General features: G+C 39.7%; 1 protein-coding gene across 1 annotated transcript in view; it reads right to left on the bottom strand.

The window, feature by feature from the left end:
- The window catches only part of LOC146382045 (arf-GAP with dual PH domain-containing protein 1), a 35,356-nt gene that overhangs the window by 11,471 nt on the left and 6,864 nt on the right, over positions 1 to 17,021 (bottom strand). Inside the window, exons 2-4 of the mRNA XM_084938317.1 lie at positions 12,103 to 12,230; positions 6,141 to 6,232; positions 1,541 to 1,623 (exon numbers count right to left, since the gene is read on the bottom strand). Coding sequence (XP_084794443.1) covers positions 1,541 to 1,623; positions 6,141 to 6,232; positions 12,103 to 12,230 — 303 coding nt within the window. The remainder of the gene's footprint in view (positions 1 to 1,540; positions 1,624 to 6,140; positions 6,233 to 12,102; positions 12,231 to 17,021) is intronic.

Genomic DNA, 17,021 nt, shown 5'->3' on the forward strand with positions numbered 1-17,021 from the left:
AAAAAGGTTTTTTTCTCTATAGTTAAAGTATAATAAAAGCAATAAAAGATGATACATAACATATAGGATAATATACGACTTTTAAGATAAATACTGATATTTGATGATTTTAAAATATGACATTCCAACATGTCAGCTGATATTTTTTTTCTTTTAGACAAATGAAATATAAACATATTTTCTTAACATTTGTTATGTGTAGCTATTTATTTTCTCCTTTACGCTCTGCCTGACTCTGCTTGGATCAGCTGATTGTTGTGTTTGTGTTGTTTCAAACCCATGTTCACCAGCAGGAAGGTTACGTTGCGCCCTCTGATGGACAAACTATGCAACGTCATCCATCATAACATGGCTGAAGGGTGTTTCTCTCTCTCCTCTTTACATTTAAATGTTCACTTACTGGCTTTTATAAATGTAGCTATTTCAGCAAATTATTGCTGATCGATATTAGCAAATAATATCAGCCTGCCAGTAAGTCTAGCTTTATAGCTATCATCCCCAGTTTCTGTGGATGGATGAATTGATAAATAATATGGCTTACTGTGAGTGCAAGGCTGTCCAAGGAGTTTGTGTTACAGCTTTGGTGAGTAAAGCTGGAATTTTATTGGTCTGATATTAAGCACTAATTATCAGGCATGCAATTCTTATAGGGCCTACATTACAATATAAAGCGCCTTGATGTGACTGTTGTTCTGATTTGGTGCTGTATAAATAAAATTTAATTGAAATGAGTTGAATGCCTGTGAATTGAACCCATCCAGTTTATGAATGCAGCTTTAGCTCCAGAAACCACAAGCAGTATCATAATGATTATGTATTATCTTTTACATACAGTCTTTGTCTGTTCTCGAGTACTATTGCCCAGTGCTTCTACTGTTGTGGTGGATGGATATGAACAGACAGTTGAGCAGTCGGACGTTATCTGAAGACCTCCTCCCCAACAGGGATGAGCTGTTTTTAACTCATAAACATGACATGACATTTTAATATTTTTTTTTGAAAGACGTGTTGAAGGAATATTTTGATTTTGGAAATAGGCTTTTTCATTTTTGAGTCTCGCCATCTCTGTGAGGTTTCCAGGCAACCAGTGGACATGCAGATTAAACAAACAGGATGTGCTGATTAGTGGGCTTTAGGGGTCTCTCAGCAGTGGCTTCATATTTACCGTACACACATGAGCCGCGTCAATCCTTTTATCTAGCTCTAAGTAAGTGTGCAATTTCCTAAAATGTCAAACTGCTCCTCTAACACTGTTTCTTACATTGCTGGGATAAAGCCATTGCAGTGCGTAGGCGATTATTAATTATTCAGTCCTGCCTGATGCTGTCTTATTTTGCTCTTGTTTTCGGTCATCACCGGGTCCAAAGATTTGAACTGAAACCAATTCCTCAGTTTCTGTTTCTGACTTTGGAATACTGCAAGTGTCTTCATCTTTCACAGGCAAAAAAAAGGAAAAAAGCCAGCAGTTACAGTGATGTGTAGGAACATATAGATTGATGAGGACTTTTATACAAAGCCTTCCTTATCAGTATGCACGTACCTGCAGAGTATGGCTCTTGCTTCTCGATAAATTCAAACTCGTTCCTTTCGTACTTGGCTCTGATCCACTGCTCTCTCAGCAGTCTGTAGACACGATGAAAACACACAGTTAGCTTTTATGTGAATTGCACACTCATCATCAATTGCTCTGATGTACACAAACTTAAAATGATTTCTTTCTTTGTCAGTTAGACGTACACACTGTTACTTTTTACTGCTCAGGAGTCTTACTTTGCTTACAGCATGACCTCATAGAAATGAAGACAGACATATTTAAACACAGTGACCTTGACCCTTGACTGCCAAAATCAAATTATTTCACACCTTGAAATGGATATTCTTTTTATGGAAAAAAAAACAAAAATGCAGCTCTCCAAAGACCCAACAATAAGCTGTAGTATTATCAGGGTTTGTTTTTTTATACTATTTTAGGTATAAACAAGATGTATTTGAAATTTATAAGAACTAAAGACCAAACCTAAGGTGGAAACACACATTCACATCCATAGACTAATTCAACCCCTTACTAGAGCCAATATTAGGCATGTGCCAATAAATGTGAAGTGGCATTTAAAAAGTAAGGAAGAGGCAGAAGAAACACCCTTCAAAAATGTTATGAGTGTTGATGTTCCATAGTCTGTCCAGCAGAGGGCTCACTGCAACTTCATAAATGAGTAAATATGCACAAAGAAGTAAATAAATGACAACATATAACAAATGTTCAGGAAATCTGTTTGTACTTTGTTTCCCGAAAGAAGAAAAAATGTCTGTCTATCCATCAGAAAATAGGGCAGAGTTAGCTCAGTTTGCCCCATGATCAGAAGGTTGGGGATTCAAATCCATCGAACGGCTACCCTGAGGTACCCCTGAGCAAGGTACCGTCTCTACACACTGGTCCACGGGTCCTCGATTGGTGACTGCCCACTGTTTCACTGAGTGAATGGGTTAAATGCAGAGGACTAATTTCCTATGGGGGTTAATAAAATGAAAAAAATAACCAGTATCAGTACTGGCTTTAAAAAGTCTGTTTTGGTTGGGCTCAACTGCTTATGCAGTTCAAGGTTGCAGTAGTGAAGACATCACCAATACAACATAAGGTGAAAGCTGCATCCACACTGGAAACTATTAGCTCAGTGTAAATCACTTTGAAGCCTACAGCTGGTCACTTTTGGACATTCCAGGCTCCGGTTGTCTAGGTAACTCTTGTATTTACTGCCAGGTCAAATGTCAATCAATGGCTTTGTGTGCTTTCACTGGTAGTTGCTTCAAGCAGAGAACGGTTTATATCATGTCCTGCTCACACCGCCAGCAGTTATTTCACATATAGTCATGTGAAGTGAATGTGATTGACTTTCTTCTATTTCTGATCACCATGTCACTGTGAATCGCTTTCATTGTGGACTCAAATTTACACAGAGAGGCATACAGGCTCACTCTCACATTCACAGCTTTGGCCAATTTAGAATCACTACTTAACCTAATCAACATGTCTTCGGTCTGCAGGACAAAGCCAGAATATATAGAGGGAAATTACAAAGGGACAGCGACACCCTATTGTCCCCAGTTCTAAAGACCTTGGACACACTACATGGTTTTATTCTTCACTTTTCAGTCACTGGCTTTCACCTCCAAGATAAACTGCTACTCTGAGGACATTTGTGTTTAAACTTGCATCTTCTTATTGTCTAACAAGCAAGCTGGCAAAGGTCTTCTCTTACTTGTTCTCCTGGCAGTTCACAAATGCCAAATGCATTACTCCTGGCTTCCAACTTGAATTTTCTGACTTAACCATGCAGTCACCTGTACACTTTCCCAACACATAGAGGAGATTAAAATAGTGGAATACTGTGATGAAATATTTAAGACCCATCTGAACTAAATGAAGCTAAGGTCACAGACACAGCTAAAAGACTGGTTAGTGACCCCATTGAAAGCACCGGTCACTAGAGAAAAGTGAGTATTCCCTGACCAGATGTGAGTGGTTGCTGGAGGTCACATAGAACTAAAGACCATCCAGTGACTCCACCAGCAGTCGCTATGGAAAAATCTCTATTACCCAGTTGATTGGCGAGTGGTTGTGGGAAGCTGTTTGCTGTCACTAGGAGAAATTGGTCATTAAGAGGTATCTGGTGCAGCACCAAAAACCTTCTTGCCACTTCTTTGGTCATTAGTTGATTACCACAGCTGACCATAGTTGAATAGATGATCACAACTGGTCTGCAACCACTTGCAAATTGCCTACCAAGCGATAAGAGCATTTGCCTTCGGAGCAAAAATTGAGCTTTTAGAAATGTGTGCATGTTAGTGGTAGGGCACAACCAAAGCAACACAAAGGTTTTTGTCTCTGCACCCTCTTTGGGACCTACTTCACCCAAACAAAAGCAAGCAACTTCCCACAACCACTTGCCAACCAGATTGGGAATACACATTTTCCCCTACTAACCAGAGGTTGACAAATGGTTGCTTACCAGTTTCTATGCTTTACTGACCAAACAAAAACTGATCATAACTCATCAAATTGATTATAAGATATAGTTAAGTGGCTTTTTATGGCCACTGTAATTCTGCTGACAGCCTAAGGAGGAAGAAGAAACTTCAGGACAGCTTCAGTCTCCCGTCAAAATAAAATTGAATTGTTAAATAATCTAAGCCATATCAAAAAAATGTCACAAATATCATCATCATTAATAAAATGCTTACAGCAATAGAAGTATATCCCGGAATAGGAGGAGGGTATGACATGTACCTTTACAAGAATGTGCTTTACATGTTATTTTTTATAAACCTCTTCCTTAGTTTTACAATGGCCATGGCAGCACTTTTAAACTTCTTAATTCATCCCTGCTGCATCTTTAAATTTGTTACTTAATCCTCAATAAAACAGAATAATGGAATATCCATTAAGCTTATACTCATATAACACTCATAGATATCTATTGCAATGCAACTCAAAGCAACCTGATCACAGCCTTGTACCAGAGCCTAATGTAAAGGTGGCAATCTCATTTTTAAACCTTCTTCCTTCTCACTGATAAAAAACAAACAAAAAGGCAGCTCATCGCCATGCCAACAATCTCTCTCATCCCGTTTCCTTCTCTGCCTCTCCCCAGCATGCTCTAAACGGCTCACACCATCTCTTTTTCTGCACAGAGGAAATACATTAACTATTCTATCAACATTTAGAGGTAAACATTCTTGGCAAATTTTTCTTCAAATGACACCCAATGATGACACTGGGTGAGAGCACAAACAGACAGCTGATACTGAGAAGGGTATTTCTCTCACTTCTAGTTCTAGCCTTTCTGTCAGTCTTTTGGATTCTCTTGGTTGTCTCTTTTCATTAAATTTACTGGAAGACAGGGAGACAAATGGAACAACACTCCTAAAATGCCAAGAAATGAAAGCCTTGCTACCTCAAGTACTATTTGAGGCTGATTCAAAGCACATGCTGGTGCAGTGTGTACTACATAACAGCCTCCAAAATATTCAGAAATGCTGAATAAAACCCCTGCAGATTTACAGTAAAAATAATAACACAAACAAAACCACACTGCTTTTCATGGCCATTCATACACACAAAAAATAAGAGAACGTGATGCTTCCTGATCACTGTGATTAACACCTGATATAACACATGATACACAATCTACAGCTGTTTCCTGAACAAACATGCAGCTTCTTTTTAGCTCAAATGCTATAAAAGTACACTGCAATTAGCTGTCCAGCACCAAACGGTGGCCAACGTTAGCGCCTAGCTAATAGGTATAGCAGCACGTTTAGCTCTGTGTGTATTACATGCACATACCAGCTACTATCAGAAAACGTTGCACCACAAATGAACACAATCACATAAGTATAGTCATAATGAATTAATTGGCCTAAACCCAAGTCGCTGTTATGAATGTTCTTATAACTTGTTGCTGTTGCTTCTGCTTTTTTCAGAGCAGCCATTGTAATTTCTTTAAGTACAGAAAGCACTAGTTCACTCTACCTTCATTAGGCCTTTGAGAAAGAATGTAATACTTGCAAAGCTAATATAATAATTAAGTAGATTTTCCCAACAATCCCAACCTTTTCATTACACATTATTCTGTATTCAACTTTGAAAATGTACAAAAGTGGACTTTACACTACAGGAAGCATAGAGGGAAACAAGATGGGTTTGGTTTTGCCACGTAGGCAACTAAATGACAACGGAGATAAGACTGGTAGTTATCAAGAGGACAGAAATGGCAGTTGTTTGTGTTGTCTTCTCTGGGTTTAGCTAATCAACCTTGTCTAGTAGTTTTTAGGGCTGTATCCTGTACCTCCACTTAGCCCAGAACATATACTTTTTTCTACAAACCAAAACAGCCCTAAGAAATGTCCTAAATAGTGGTTCCTGCTGTCCTGACACACAGAAAAAACAAGTTCCTTTGACAGGAAAGGGCCTAACATCAGTTCACTCAGTCCTAGCACACAATCACCCGCTAGCTAACAAAAAAGAATAAGCTAATTTAACATTAAACATAAACTGCTTGTGCAACTATAAAAATTTTATACACACAAGGCTGTGTTTTCTAGTGTTCGTGTTTTGAGATTAATTTGAAAGGTGTACTTACTTGCAGTCAGTGTGTGTTGGTCTATAGTAGAAAGCCGGAACCTTCTGCTCATATTTGGCCTTGGCTGCACTGTTTCCCATTGCAGCCATTAACTGAAAGGAAAACAGAAAGAAAAACCTAGTCATCAAAACACTGTCTGCAGCTCAATATTTAATACTGCATTTCAGATATCGAGGTTAAATGGAAAACCAGATACATTTTATCTACCCAGTTTTTAATGAACCATAATTTTGCTATACTTTACTTGGGGACATACCTGCATTAAGTTTATTATATTTATAGTAATAGTAATAGCAGCACCAGTAATATTGGTTTTAATCCTATTACTATCATTAACAATAATAACAGGAAGAAAAAATTCACATTTAACTTTAAATTAGATTAAAAACAGTGGGCTATAGCACAGAAAACCTTAAGTATGTTAGAACTTGTTCACTTGACAATAAGGCTCTGGCTTTCTTATGAGATTAAGGGTGGAAATGGCCACACTGCATTGGGACACATTTTCCTCCTGCCCTTGTTCCCTCCGTCGTACATTTCATCCTAGGATAATCCCTTAGCTCAATCCAGCTGGCACAATCCCTCAGTACGCTTCTTCTTATCCTTTAAGGGACTTTGGGGAATGATGCAGCACTGTGGCATTTTATTGTGAACGTCAAATAGAAGCAGATTTCTAAAGAAAGCCACTGAAATTCATCTCATGCGACGAATGATGAATTTGGCACCTTGAATGAACATGAAATCAATCAATGTTGAATCAGCTGTTCCCATCATTTGGTATAATCACCTCTGTACCACATCCATTCACTGTGTTCCTCTCCTTCATGTGAATTTTTAACTCCACCAGACGGCTGGAAAAAAAAAACACTCGCAACTGTCTCAAGCTTCTGCGGAGCATGACCTTCAGTTACGGCTAAACCCGATCTTCATGATAACATGGTTAACGCTGCAATAGCACATGAGACTGGATGACTTCTTGTTATCTACAGTCTAATTTATTATAGATCCAACTGCTTAAGCACATACATATCCATGAAAATAGCAAAGCTGATTCAATTTATATACTGATAAATATGCAGCAGTGTGCAGTGTAGTCTGGGCAAGGATAAAAAAAAAAGAACGTGCATAATGTATAAAGTGTAACTGAGATTGAATCAGCCACACAAAGCAAGGTGAAAGCTCCAGCTCGACTTCATCCTGGTAACTTATGAGACCCCAGTTAGTACCAGTAATGACAAAAGCCCACAAAAGAGAACTGCTTCCCTTGATCCTGCTTGCCTGCCCCCTCACTGTTTTTGCATTTAGATGCAATATTTGAGTCATGGTTTTGGGTTTCTGTTGTGCCACTTCCCATTTTATTTTCTCATTTTTAGTGATGTATGTATCTAGTTACTTTGTTCTTTTTTCACAGCAGTTTTCACCAGTTACATACTCTTTTACTATATATACTTCTTTGTCTCTCTGTAACATGCCAGATTGTCTTGGAAGTTAAGCTTTCTAGACAGTTTCCTAGTTATATTCCTCATATTCTCTTCCTGGAGTTGTATTCCTTGTGCTTCTTGTTCATATCCTCATTGTTACCCTTCGGGACTTTTTTCTGCAATTTTTCTTGGTCTTCGCCTGGATTGCTAGCTCTGTCGGTGTATGACCAGCCTTTAATTAAAAATGAGATTCTGGTGTATTATGTGGTGTCTTATGTTATATTTTTGAGCCTGCTCCGTTGCGCCATTAAAAGCAAGGGTAAGATAATGTGTCCAGATACAGATTAAACATTAGTACATGGTGTAAATAAAGCCTAATGTGGTATTATAATTCCAAAACAAAATGAAGTAATATCCTTGTGATTCGTAGCACCTAGCTGAACACAACCACAGACGCATTTCCACTGATCCCAATATAAGCCATGTTCAGTTAATAAAGTGAATACTGCTGTGGTTCCTCCGATTACTGACATTTTATTGGTATGGGACCAAAACACAGCTCCAGAGGTCTCAACAGTGATCTCAAAATCATCCTAAAACACTCCCAATTATATTAACCCAAACGCACGTCACAAAGCCCTCGTGTATTCCTGTACCTCAATCAAATGCATCCCCCATCCGCCAATAAATGTGCTTTTGTTCTGGTTTTATCCAAATGCTCTGTCCTTCCTGTGTATTCTTCTTCCATTTTCCTTGCTAACACCCCCACTGCTCACCCCTTAAGTCAAATCCCCATAACATCCCAATTACTGTCCTCCCACATCTTCAACCTTCCTGGTGACTCACATCACCGCTCCCTGAGTCCCTTTTTGTCACAGACTGACAGTCTTTGAGCGCCAACACTGTTTCATTCACGGACAACTTTATTTATCCCCAGCAGAGTACAGAAGTCCAAATATGCATTCTGTGTTTACACATTTGCAGGGGCGGTACTAGGATGCCTTGAAGATGTATTCTGACCGGGACATGATCGCAAGGCACACAAGGGAAAAGAGTAAACTATTATTTTACTAATGATGCTTATTGATCCATATGGTGAGATATTCTCCTTCCACTGGGAAGTCAGAGTTGGGCTGAAGGTCAGAATTATGGAGCTGGTTAGAATTCACATATCAGGGCACAGGCATCACAGCAAATCTAAGTATTAATGGAAGATCAATACTGGCTGTATCAAGCCACATGAGACTCTGACTCTGATCATGCAGCCTTTTGTTCTATGCTGAAGAAAAACACTATGGCTAATCTAGAAATATAATGAATGTGTCAACAGACAGAGATGAACTGGGTTTCAAAAACCCACCACTTTTCCTTTAAATGACATCGCTCCTCCTCATTTTTTTAATTCTGTCACATTACTAAGTCCATATCACATGTCCATTGACTGGGTTGTTTCCATAGAAACAATAGTGATGCTTAAGCTTCAGTTACCATGGTTTTTGTTTTTGTATTTGGTACAAATCAAATATGCACGCTTATATTGGGATTTGCACATATTCGTGAAGAATTAAGAATTCTAGCAGTTATTTCAATCGACTCATAACAGAATATAAACATTTAAACTCAGCTGATATAAAACATTGATAGTTTATTAACTTCTCTGAGTTAATAAACTGTTTGGCTTAAAGTTATCCATAGGTTGCATAAAAAGTGGACTACTGTGACACCATTCATGGATTTGTGAAGTCCTGTTTTGAAGCAGCAGGATTAATGTTTGCACCGCCGCCATCTTGGTTTTAAAAAACTGGATGTAACAAAGAAGAGCAATTCTGATTGTGAAACTGCTTGCTCACTGGGTAATGACTTGCCTTTCCACGTTGCTAACTAACATACCATAGATAATATCCCTTTTTGAAACACAGTATGACCCAAAAGTGACTGAGCCCATAAATTCATAAAGAAAGTGTTTACAGAAGTCGAGACAGAAAGCTGCTTTCCCATAGATTTCTATTCAGGTTCCTCATGTGATGTCATACGGAAGTGACACAGTCACTGGTTGTATCACCTCCAGTGATACATCATGTATTCCCCCACTGGTTGGCAGTGGTTTCTGGAGGTTGCTGGCTCCTGCCAGCTGAAATCAGTTGCCAATAACATCCTAGTGAATTCTTTGGTTGCTAGCAGAATCCCAGCACTAATAGTTCCTATTAGCCGAGCAATAATACGACTTGAAAAAGTGTGATAAAAACTGGAAATGAAAGTTTGTTGTCAAAGTAAAAGTTGTACCTCAGCAGTGGCCAATATGTTTCAAAAGGCACAACTTTTAATTTGAAAGCAAATGGTTTAGCAATTTAGCAATAAGCTAGCGACCAAAGCAAACACAAAGGGGTTTTGCTAACTGGTTGAGGAGTGCACATTGTTGCCAAGTGACATGTGGCTTGGGGGGTCACTGATTGGTCTCTAGGCCACGTGACAGGGGCTTTAGCAATCATTCTCCCAGCAACTGCCATTAGCCTCCAGCAAACATTCACAACCATTTGGCAAATAGTCTTTTTTCCATTGCTTTTGCAATTGTCATGGTGTTAACTAGTGGACTTCAAAGGTATGTGCGATTTTGGGAATGACACATTTAAAAACACACAAAATGTAAAACTAGGAGCCATTTTACTAAAACAAGTGCAAGAGCGACTCAAAAGACAATCCTAACAAAAGGGACTGTTTGCTACAACTGTTAACACCACCACTTTAGTTATGATGCTACAAGTTGCTAAAAACAACCATCTCCGGTGCTAAAACATGAAGCCAAGCCACATGTGTGAAAGTCTAAAGTTCCCCAAACAGTCATTAGTTCTAAAATGACCCCACAGATATTAAAAGCACAGCCTGCTACAAAAATAATTTTGGTCTCTATGGCTATTTTCCACTTTCTTGACAACTGTACAAAGATGAATAATAATAATAAGGCATCCATTTAGATTGCATGAAAGCTTATGTTTATGCAATATTTCAGCTGTAGCTGCCTTGAATAATGGTGATGAAAAAAAAACATACTGCCACCTCGTTAGCTAGTCGACTAAACTGAGTGGCTCACTTTACAACTTGACCATTGTTTGCGGTTGTTGCTTTCATAGGTTTTAAAAGCAACTTTCTCACAACTAATACTCGTATTTATGATACATTATAGTGTTTCATTTGTATATTATTCTACAGTTGCAGAAGACTCAAAAATATTTTACATCAGCTTTAGCTAATTTCATAACAATCCACATCTAAAAGTTTGTCCATTTATGTCTAACCAAAGAGATTGTAAAATAGATTTTTAAAATAATTAGTTCACAAACTATATTATTAATAATACAATGATTTCCTTTGCATTCTCTTTTGAATTGACACTGGATGGCTTTTTCCACCAGGTTTGTAAAATAAATAAAAATCAATTAATGTTTAAATCTCTAGTCTCTAGTTCCAAAGTTGCTGGCAGATTTAGCTACCTTCAGACAGAGGACAGGCTAGTTGTTTAGCAATCCCTGAATATCAGGTGATCTCACTGTCTGCCCACATCAGCTGATGGCTTAGCTGATACCTTTCTCCATGTCCAACTGACAAATCAGACTCAGACTGCGGGTTTACTTGTGGTTCCTCGGGTATTTAAAAGCAGGATGGGAGGCAGAGCCTTCAGCTTTCAGACGCCCCCCAACCCCCAGTTTGTATTTGGGAGACACACCTTCTCTACTTTTAGAGACACTGACCGTCCCTTAGTTATACTACAATAGGTCTATACTGCTAAGGGGCTTCCCATGATGCACTGAGTGTTTCTTCTTCACTCACCTCTTTCCACTCTGTGTTTATACACCACCCTGCAATTAATCAATAGTTACTATTGATCTCTAGCTCTACACCGCTACCTGAACCTGGTTTATTCCTGTTAAAAGGGAGTTTTTCCTTCTCACTCTCGCCAAGTGCTTCGTCATAGGTTGTCGTCTGATTATTGGGATTTTCTTTTCTTTTTTCTCGGTACTATTAGAGGCTCCTACAGTATAAAGCCCCTTGTGGCAACTGTTGTTGTGATTTGGTGCTATATAAATAAAAGTGAATTGAACTCCACACAACAGAGGAGGTGGATTGTATTTGATGTTAAATTAAAGCTCTGTTCACGACATTATCATCACAGTAATTTAATAGCATCGCAAAGTTGGTTTTATTGCCATATTTTAAAAAAAATATTTGATGCTGTCCTGATAAACACCGTGTGTTACACCTGATCAGACTACACCTCCTCCTGTATTCTCTTGAGAAAATCGTAGTTGTCGCTTGCCTGTGACCCCAAACCATCTGACGCTGTGGAGGCGTAGTGCAAGCAGTATGCAAGAAAAACAGCAGCGTTAGTCCTCCATCTCTTTCTCTCGACACAAAATGTAGGAGTGTAGGAATTCAATGCTGTGGAAGCCTTGTCTCACATTCATTTTATTGTTCAAATGTCATCAAATGTCAGCAAGTGGACTGAGGTTAAAGGTATGTGGAGATTTTTGACATTCCCACCCTACCTCCACCTCGCTGGCATCCCATGTGTCCTGGACAGACTTGACCCGGCTGATGTGTGGGATGCTCCGGTGAAGGAGCGAGCAGGCCTGGCAAACAAACACACCCAAAGTCAGCGACGCCCAGTCTGGTTCTGCAGGAGAGACAGAGAAAGGGAAGAAGGGAGAGCCGGGGGGGGGGGGGGGGGGGGGGATTAGAGAAATGATGAAGGTAAAAGAGAGAGGGAAAAGGAGGAAATGAAATTTGTGAAAGCAGGACAAGACCGCGATACAGAGAGAAAGATACAGGACAAATAAAAAAGGAGGGGTGCAAAAGTCTTGTTATGAAGATGCTTTAACAAAAAGAACAGCAGCTCAAGGTTCAGACTATAAATACTGAAGGTGCTGATGCCAGCGCTGTTAAGAGGTTACAGAGGCAAAGTAAATGAAGCGAATATTACACCAGACTATGGCTGAGTGAGCTCCTGCTCATAAAGGAGAGCAGGGCCGCAAAATATGATTTTGGGGAAATCCTATTTAGCCTATTGACAGGAAGCAGACCACCTGAGATCTGATCAGACCTTAGTTACCGAGCTAGTTGCATCAGACACACAAATGCACACACATAAAGACTCTGGGAGAATGTGCAAAACTGAAGAAAAACCACTCTCTCTGCAACGCAGCACAACAGCAGCAGCATCTGTGGGTGGTCAGCCAGGGTGCATGTGAGTCACTGTATCACACACAGGCTGATTCTGCCCATGCTGATGAAGTGTTCAAAGTCAAGAGGCGCGATGTGCAATGGAAAGAGGAAGACAGAGCAAAGTGAGAAACTGAATGTTAGAATATGAGAAAGAGAAACAAAGAGGATCACACATGTGAATACCACAGATGGGCTGATTGGTGGGTAGCAAATGCAAAGAATCACAATTCAAGTTAGCTGACTGGTAAGACTAAATGACAAGCAATCCTGGCAGCCACAGTTAGTTACTTGGAAGTGATCGTCTTTCTTGTTCCAGTTTCTCAGCTGAAAGTTTGGTATTTTTAGCTGTAGACATGGCAGTGTTCATTTGGTGGTTTTTTTTTCCACTGAATACTCAAATATCTCAACTTTTAGGCTGATTACTGACAAAAACTAAGGGAGAATAGCGAAGGGATGGGAAGTAAAGGAAGCATCATTTACGAAAAGAAAGTTAAATTCCAGCATCAGGCCGGGGTCTTTCTGTGTGGAGTTTGCATGTTCTCTCCAGCTACTCTGGCTTCCTCCCACAGTCCGAAAACATGCAATTAGTGGGGATAGGTTAATTGATCAATCTAAATTGCCCATAGGTGCGAATGGTATTCTGTCTCTGTGTGTTAGCCCTTCGACAGACTGTCGGCCTGTCCAGGGTGTACCCTGCCTCTCGCCCTATGAGAGCTGGGATAGGCTCCAGCACCCCCCGCGACCCTGAAGAAAAGGATAAGCGAATGGATGGATGGATGGGCCTGACACAGCACTAAGACCACTTTAAGTGTGTCTGGGGGAAATCCTTCACGTTTTGGTTTCTGTCACTTGGTCTGTGCCATTATTTTTTCTTTTTCTGTTGTTATTTGTGTGCTCTTGCAGCATTTTTCTATTTGCTACTTAAGTTGCAATCTATTTGACCTCTCTGGACCACCGTAGTCTTCTTCCATCGAGCCACTTACTGTACAGTGTACATTGTATTGTATTGTAAGTAAACAGTCAAGCAGGGCGAGCTTATTGAGACAAACATGTGAGTAACAAGTCCATGAACATTTTTTTAGTCAGAGCCAGTTATTTCCATCTTTTATATACAGTCTGTGCTATCAGTATACAGTATTAACAAAAACAAAATATATTTTATAAGTTTAAATGTGATTATATTGACTAATGTTAGTGTGCCAGTGTGGCATTTATGGATAATGATGTTGCTAATGGATGCATATGCATGTGTGTATACTGTGCTACAGAACATATGCACATCCTAACCTGCATGTGCACAGCTACAAGCGACTGAAAGTACTGAGGGTGCCCTTACTGAGCAACATTCAAAAGTCTCTCTCTCTCTGTATCTCACTCTCCGTGCAGCTGCTATTTCTTAAATAAAGAGGCCCTCAGCGTGGCGCACCACAGACACACACACATGCACACATAGTGACAGCAGTGTGTAATACTCAAGGGAATCATATGAGAGGCAGGGGAACGAAAGGTTGAAGGAGGCAAAAAAAAAACCCAAAACCCAACACCATTTCTGCATTTCTGTCTGAAGCGGAAAGGTTTAGAGATTTAGAGATCTAGATGGAAGCGGAGAACAGAGATGAGGGTTTGGAGGAGTGGAAGAAGCAAACAGAGGGATGATGTGAGTTCTCCCGAGAGCGTTAGCTGGCATCTGTGATAATCTTCCTCCATTTCATCTCTTTTAACCCATGACAAGCAGGTGACGCTTTTATAAACGTCAAGTCATCCTTTAATCATTCTGGAGTGCAATGAAGCTTCAAGCAGCAGCGCTTTAATGTAAGGGAATCAAACCTCTTCCTTTTTAGGTCTTTGCAACAACAATATAAAAACTCACAGGCACCCACACAAACACACACACACACACGCACACACACACTCACACCAAACCAACCCCTGCTGACACGAAAACATACAACCTGCCATTCGGTGGTGAGGTCATCTCTGTCTGAGTCAGGCCTTACAGAGAAACAGGCGGCACTCAGGGAGATTACTGTGGCCGCATGACTGACTAACAACACACACACAAAACCACACACACACACAACCACACATGCACATACGCAGAGGGCTTTTTCCTCTACATGTACATGAGTGATGTTTCTCAACAGGATAGCTGTGAACAACAGATGCACAGTCGTAGTGAGCAGGAGGTGGAAAATTCCTGATGTAGTGTGACTTTTTTTTCCTTACAGTGCATATGCTGTTTGAGACATGTTTTTTCTTTAAATGCAGCAGTACTGTGTTGCATCTCTGAGCAACTGTTCAGAGAGAGGAGAAAAAAAGCTTTGCAGGAGATCTTATTGGGCTCACCTCTTAGGGAGACACCGGAGCTTTGGACAGAGGATGAATGAATGGGTGAGGGGCATTTATATTCTTACAGTGGCGGCCTGTGACTGTGAGCATCTGCAAGCACTTTCATGCATCTGCAGCAGAGTCATTTGTACAGTATGTCTCATACACATGCCTGTCAGAAGTGGCATTGTGTTGGAGATTAATAGCTAGAAAGTAGGGCCAGCTGAGGTTATGACCCATTGTGTTGGTAAAAAAAACAAAAAACAAAACAGACACCACAACATGCTTTCATTTCTCTCAGGGGTTCTTCATTTTAAAAAGACAGACGTTCCAGAAGAAATGTCTCTGCAAATACAAATATTGCCCATTGAATCCATTGAATTTGCTCTTCCCAAATCATTGATTCGTGTTTCTTACCTGCTGCCATGGGGATAGATTTTAAGGTTATGACTGTTGGGTAAGTATCATAATTTTCCTTGCTCCACTGTGGGCTAGTGTGGTCACTGTGTGTAGCCTGGTTCACTTAAATAGAGGGCTAGCTTTGTTATGGATGGATTACTACCTCATTACTTTTCTTTGCTTTTCATGTTCTTAACTTGAGGACATTTTTTTTTACTAATAGATCTTATCTAATGCTAAAGTCTGTTCTAGAAGCAAGTATCACTGCACTGTGTTCCTTTCATTTTAAGGTCACTTGGACATGCTTGGTAAATTCCACTCCCCCCCAACTTCTATTCTGAGTACACGAGTACAACCAAAGGAGGAAATGCATTTGCTGAAATGCCACTGGTTCTAAAACTGAGGGCAATTTCTCTTTTACCAGCTATCAACAGTAATGATTGGTGCACAGAAAATGAACTCTTGGGGTATCTCACAGCTATACTGGACGCCTTCAAACATTGCCCACAGCAATCCAAAACCAAGGGGTGAAGGTTGATGCCCATACAGTAGACATTTTTATGGAAGGACCAAACAAACTATGTAGCTTTTAGTTATAACCTTACTAATGTATGAGGTATAAAGATAGAAGTACTAGGCCACACCGCTTTATCTTAGAATTAAAGCTGATTTTAGGCTCAATGGCCCAAGTATACAAAATCATAGCGTAAAAGTGGCATGGGTTTAAGTGTAAAGTGGCTCAGTATTTTGATAATGATGATGTCACTGTGTCAACCCCTATATTTAGTAGAATAGCTAAATGTATAGCTAATAAATAAATAGCAAAATATTTGTTTCAGAACAATCCTGCTCAGCTTTGTTGGCTAATTCATGCAAGCACACCTTCCTGAAAGGTTACTTTGTCATGTTAATACAATATTTCTACAGTTACCTCAGAATCATTAGGTCAAACAGCTTTCTAGAACGTAAAATACTTCAAGGAAATTTTTTGTACAGAATCCCTAAAGGCTGGTGTGTAGTTCCAATAAAGAGGAATTAGCGTTCTGTCTCCCTGAAACTCCCTAAAAAGGAGACTTGGTGAAATCCTTGACAATGAAACGTCTGAAAAAAGTACACTAAGCAGTTGTGTGTGTATATGTGTGTGTTATGTGGGCTTGTTATGAGGTCACTAGAGTCTTGGAAAATTAAGAGTGTGGGTTGACCTCAACCTCCTTGAATCCAATGCTCTGTTTGATTTCATATACCACCCACTGTTTTGTTCATTTTCAGTATGCTCTCCTTTGGTGATCTAATCAATAACACCTTAATGTTAAACACCAGAAAGACCATTCTGATATTTTATGTGTATTTATGTGTATTTCAAAAAGGTGTATTTCATTTCCAGAAGAATCCAGAACAATCTACTCATCTATTTTTGTACTGATTTTAAACTGCTTCTTATTATGTATCAAGGCTTTGTGCTGCCATATTTATTAGAATGCTGTTTTATTTCAGTCGGTTGTCTGCTGGATGACAG

Source organism: Perissodus microlepis, chromosome 8, assembly GCF_051167445.1.
Source record: "Perissodus microlepis isolate ML-2025 ecotype Zambia chromosome 8, ASM5116744v1, whole genome shotgun sequence".
Taxonomy (NCBI): Eukaryota; Metazoa; Chordata; class Actinopteri; order Cichliformes; family Cichlidae; genus Perissodus; species Perissodus microlepis.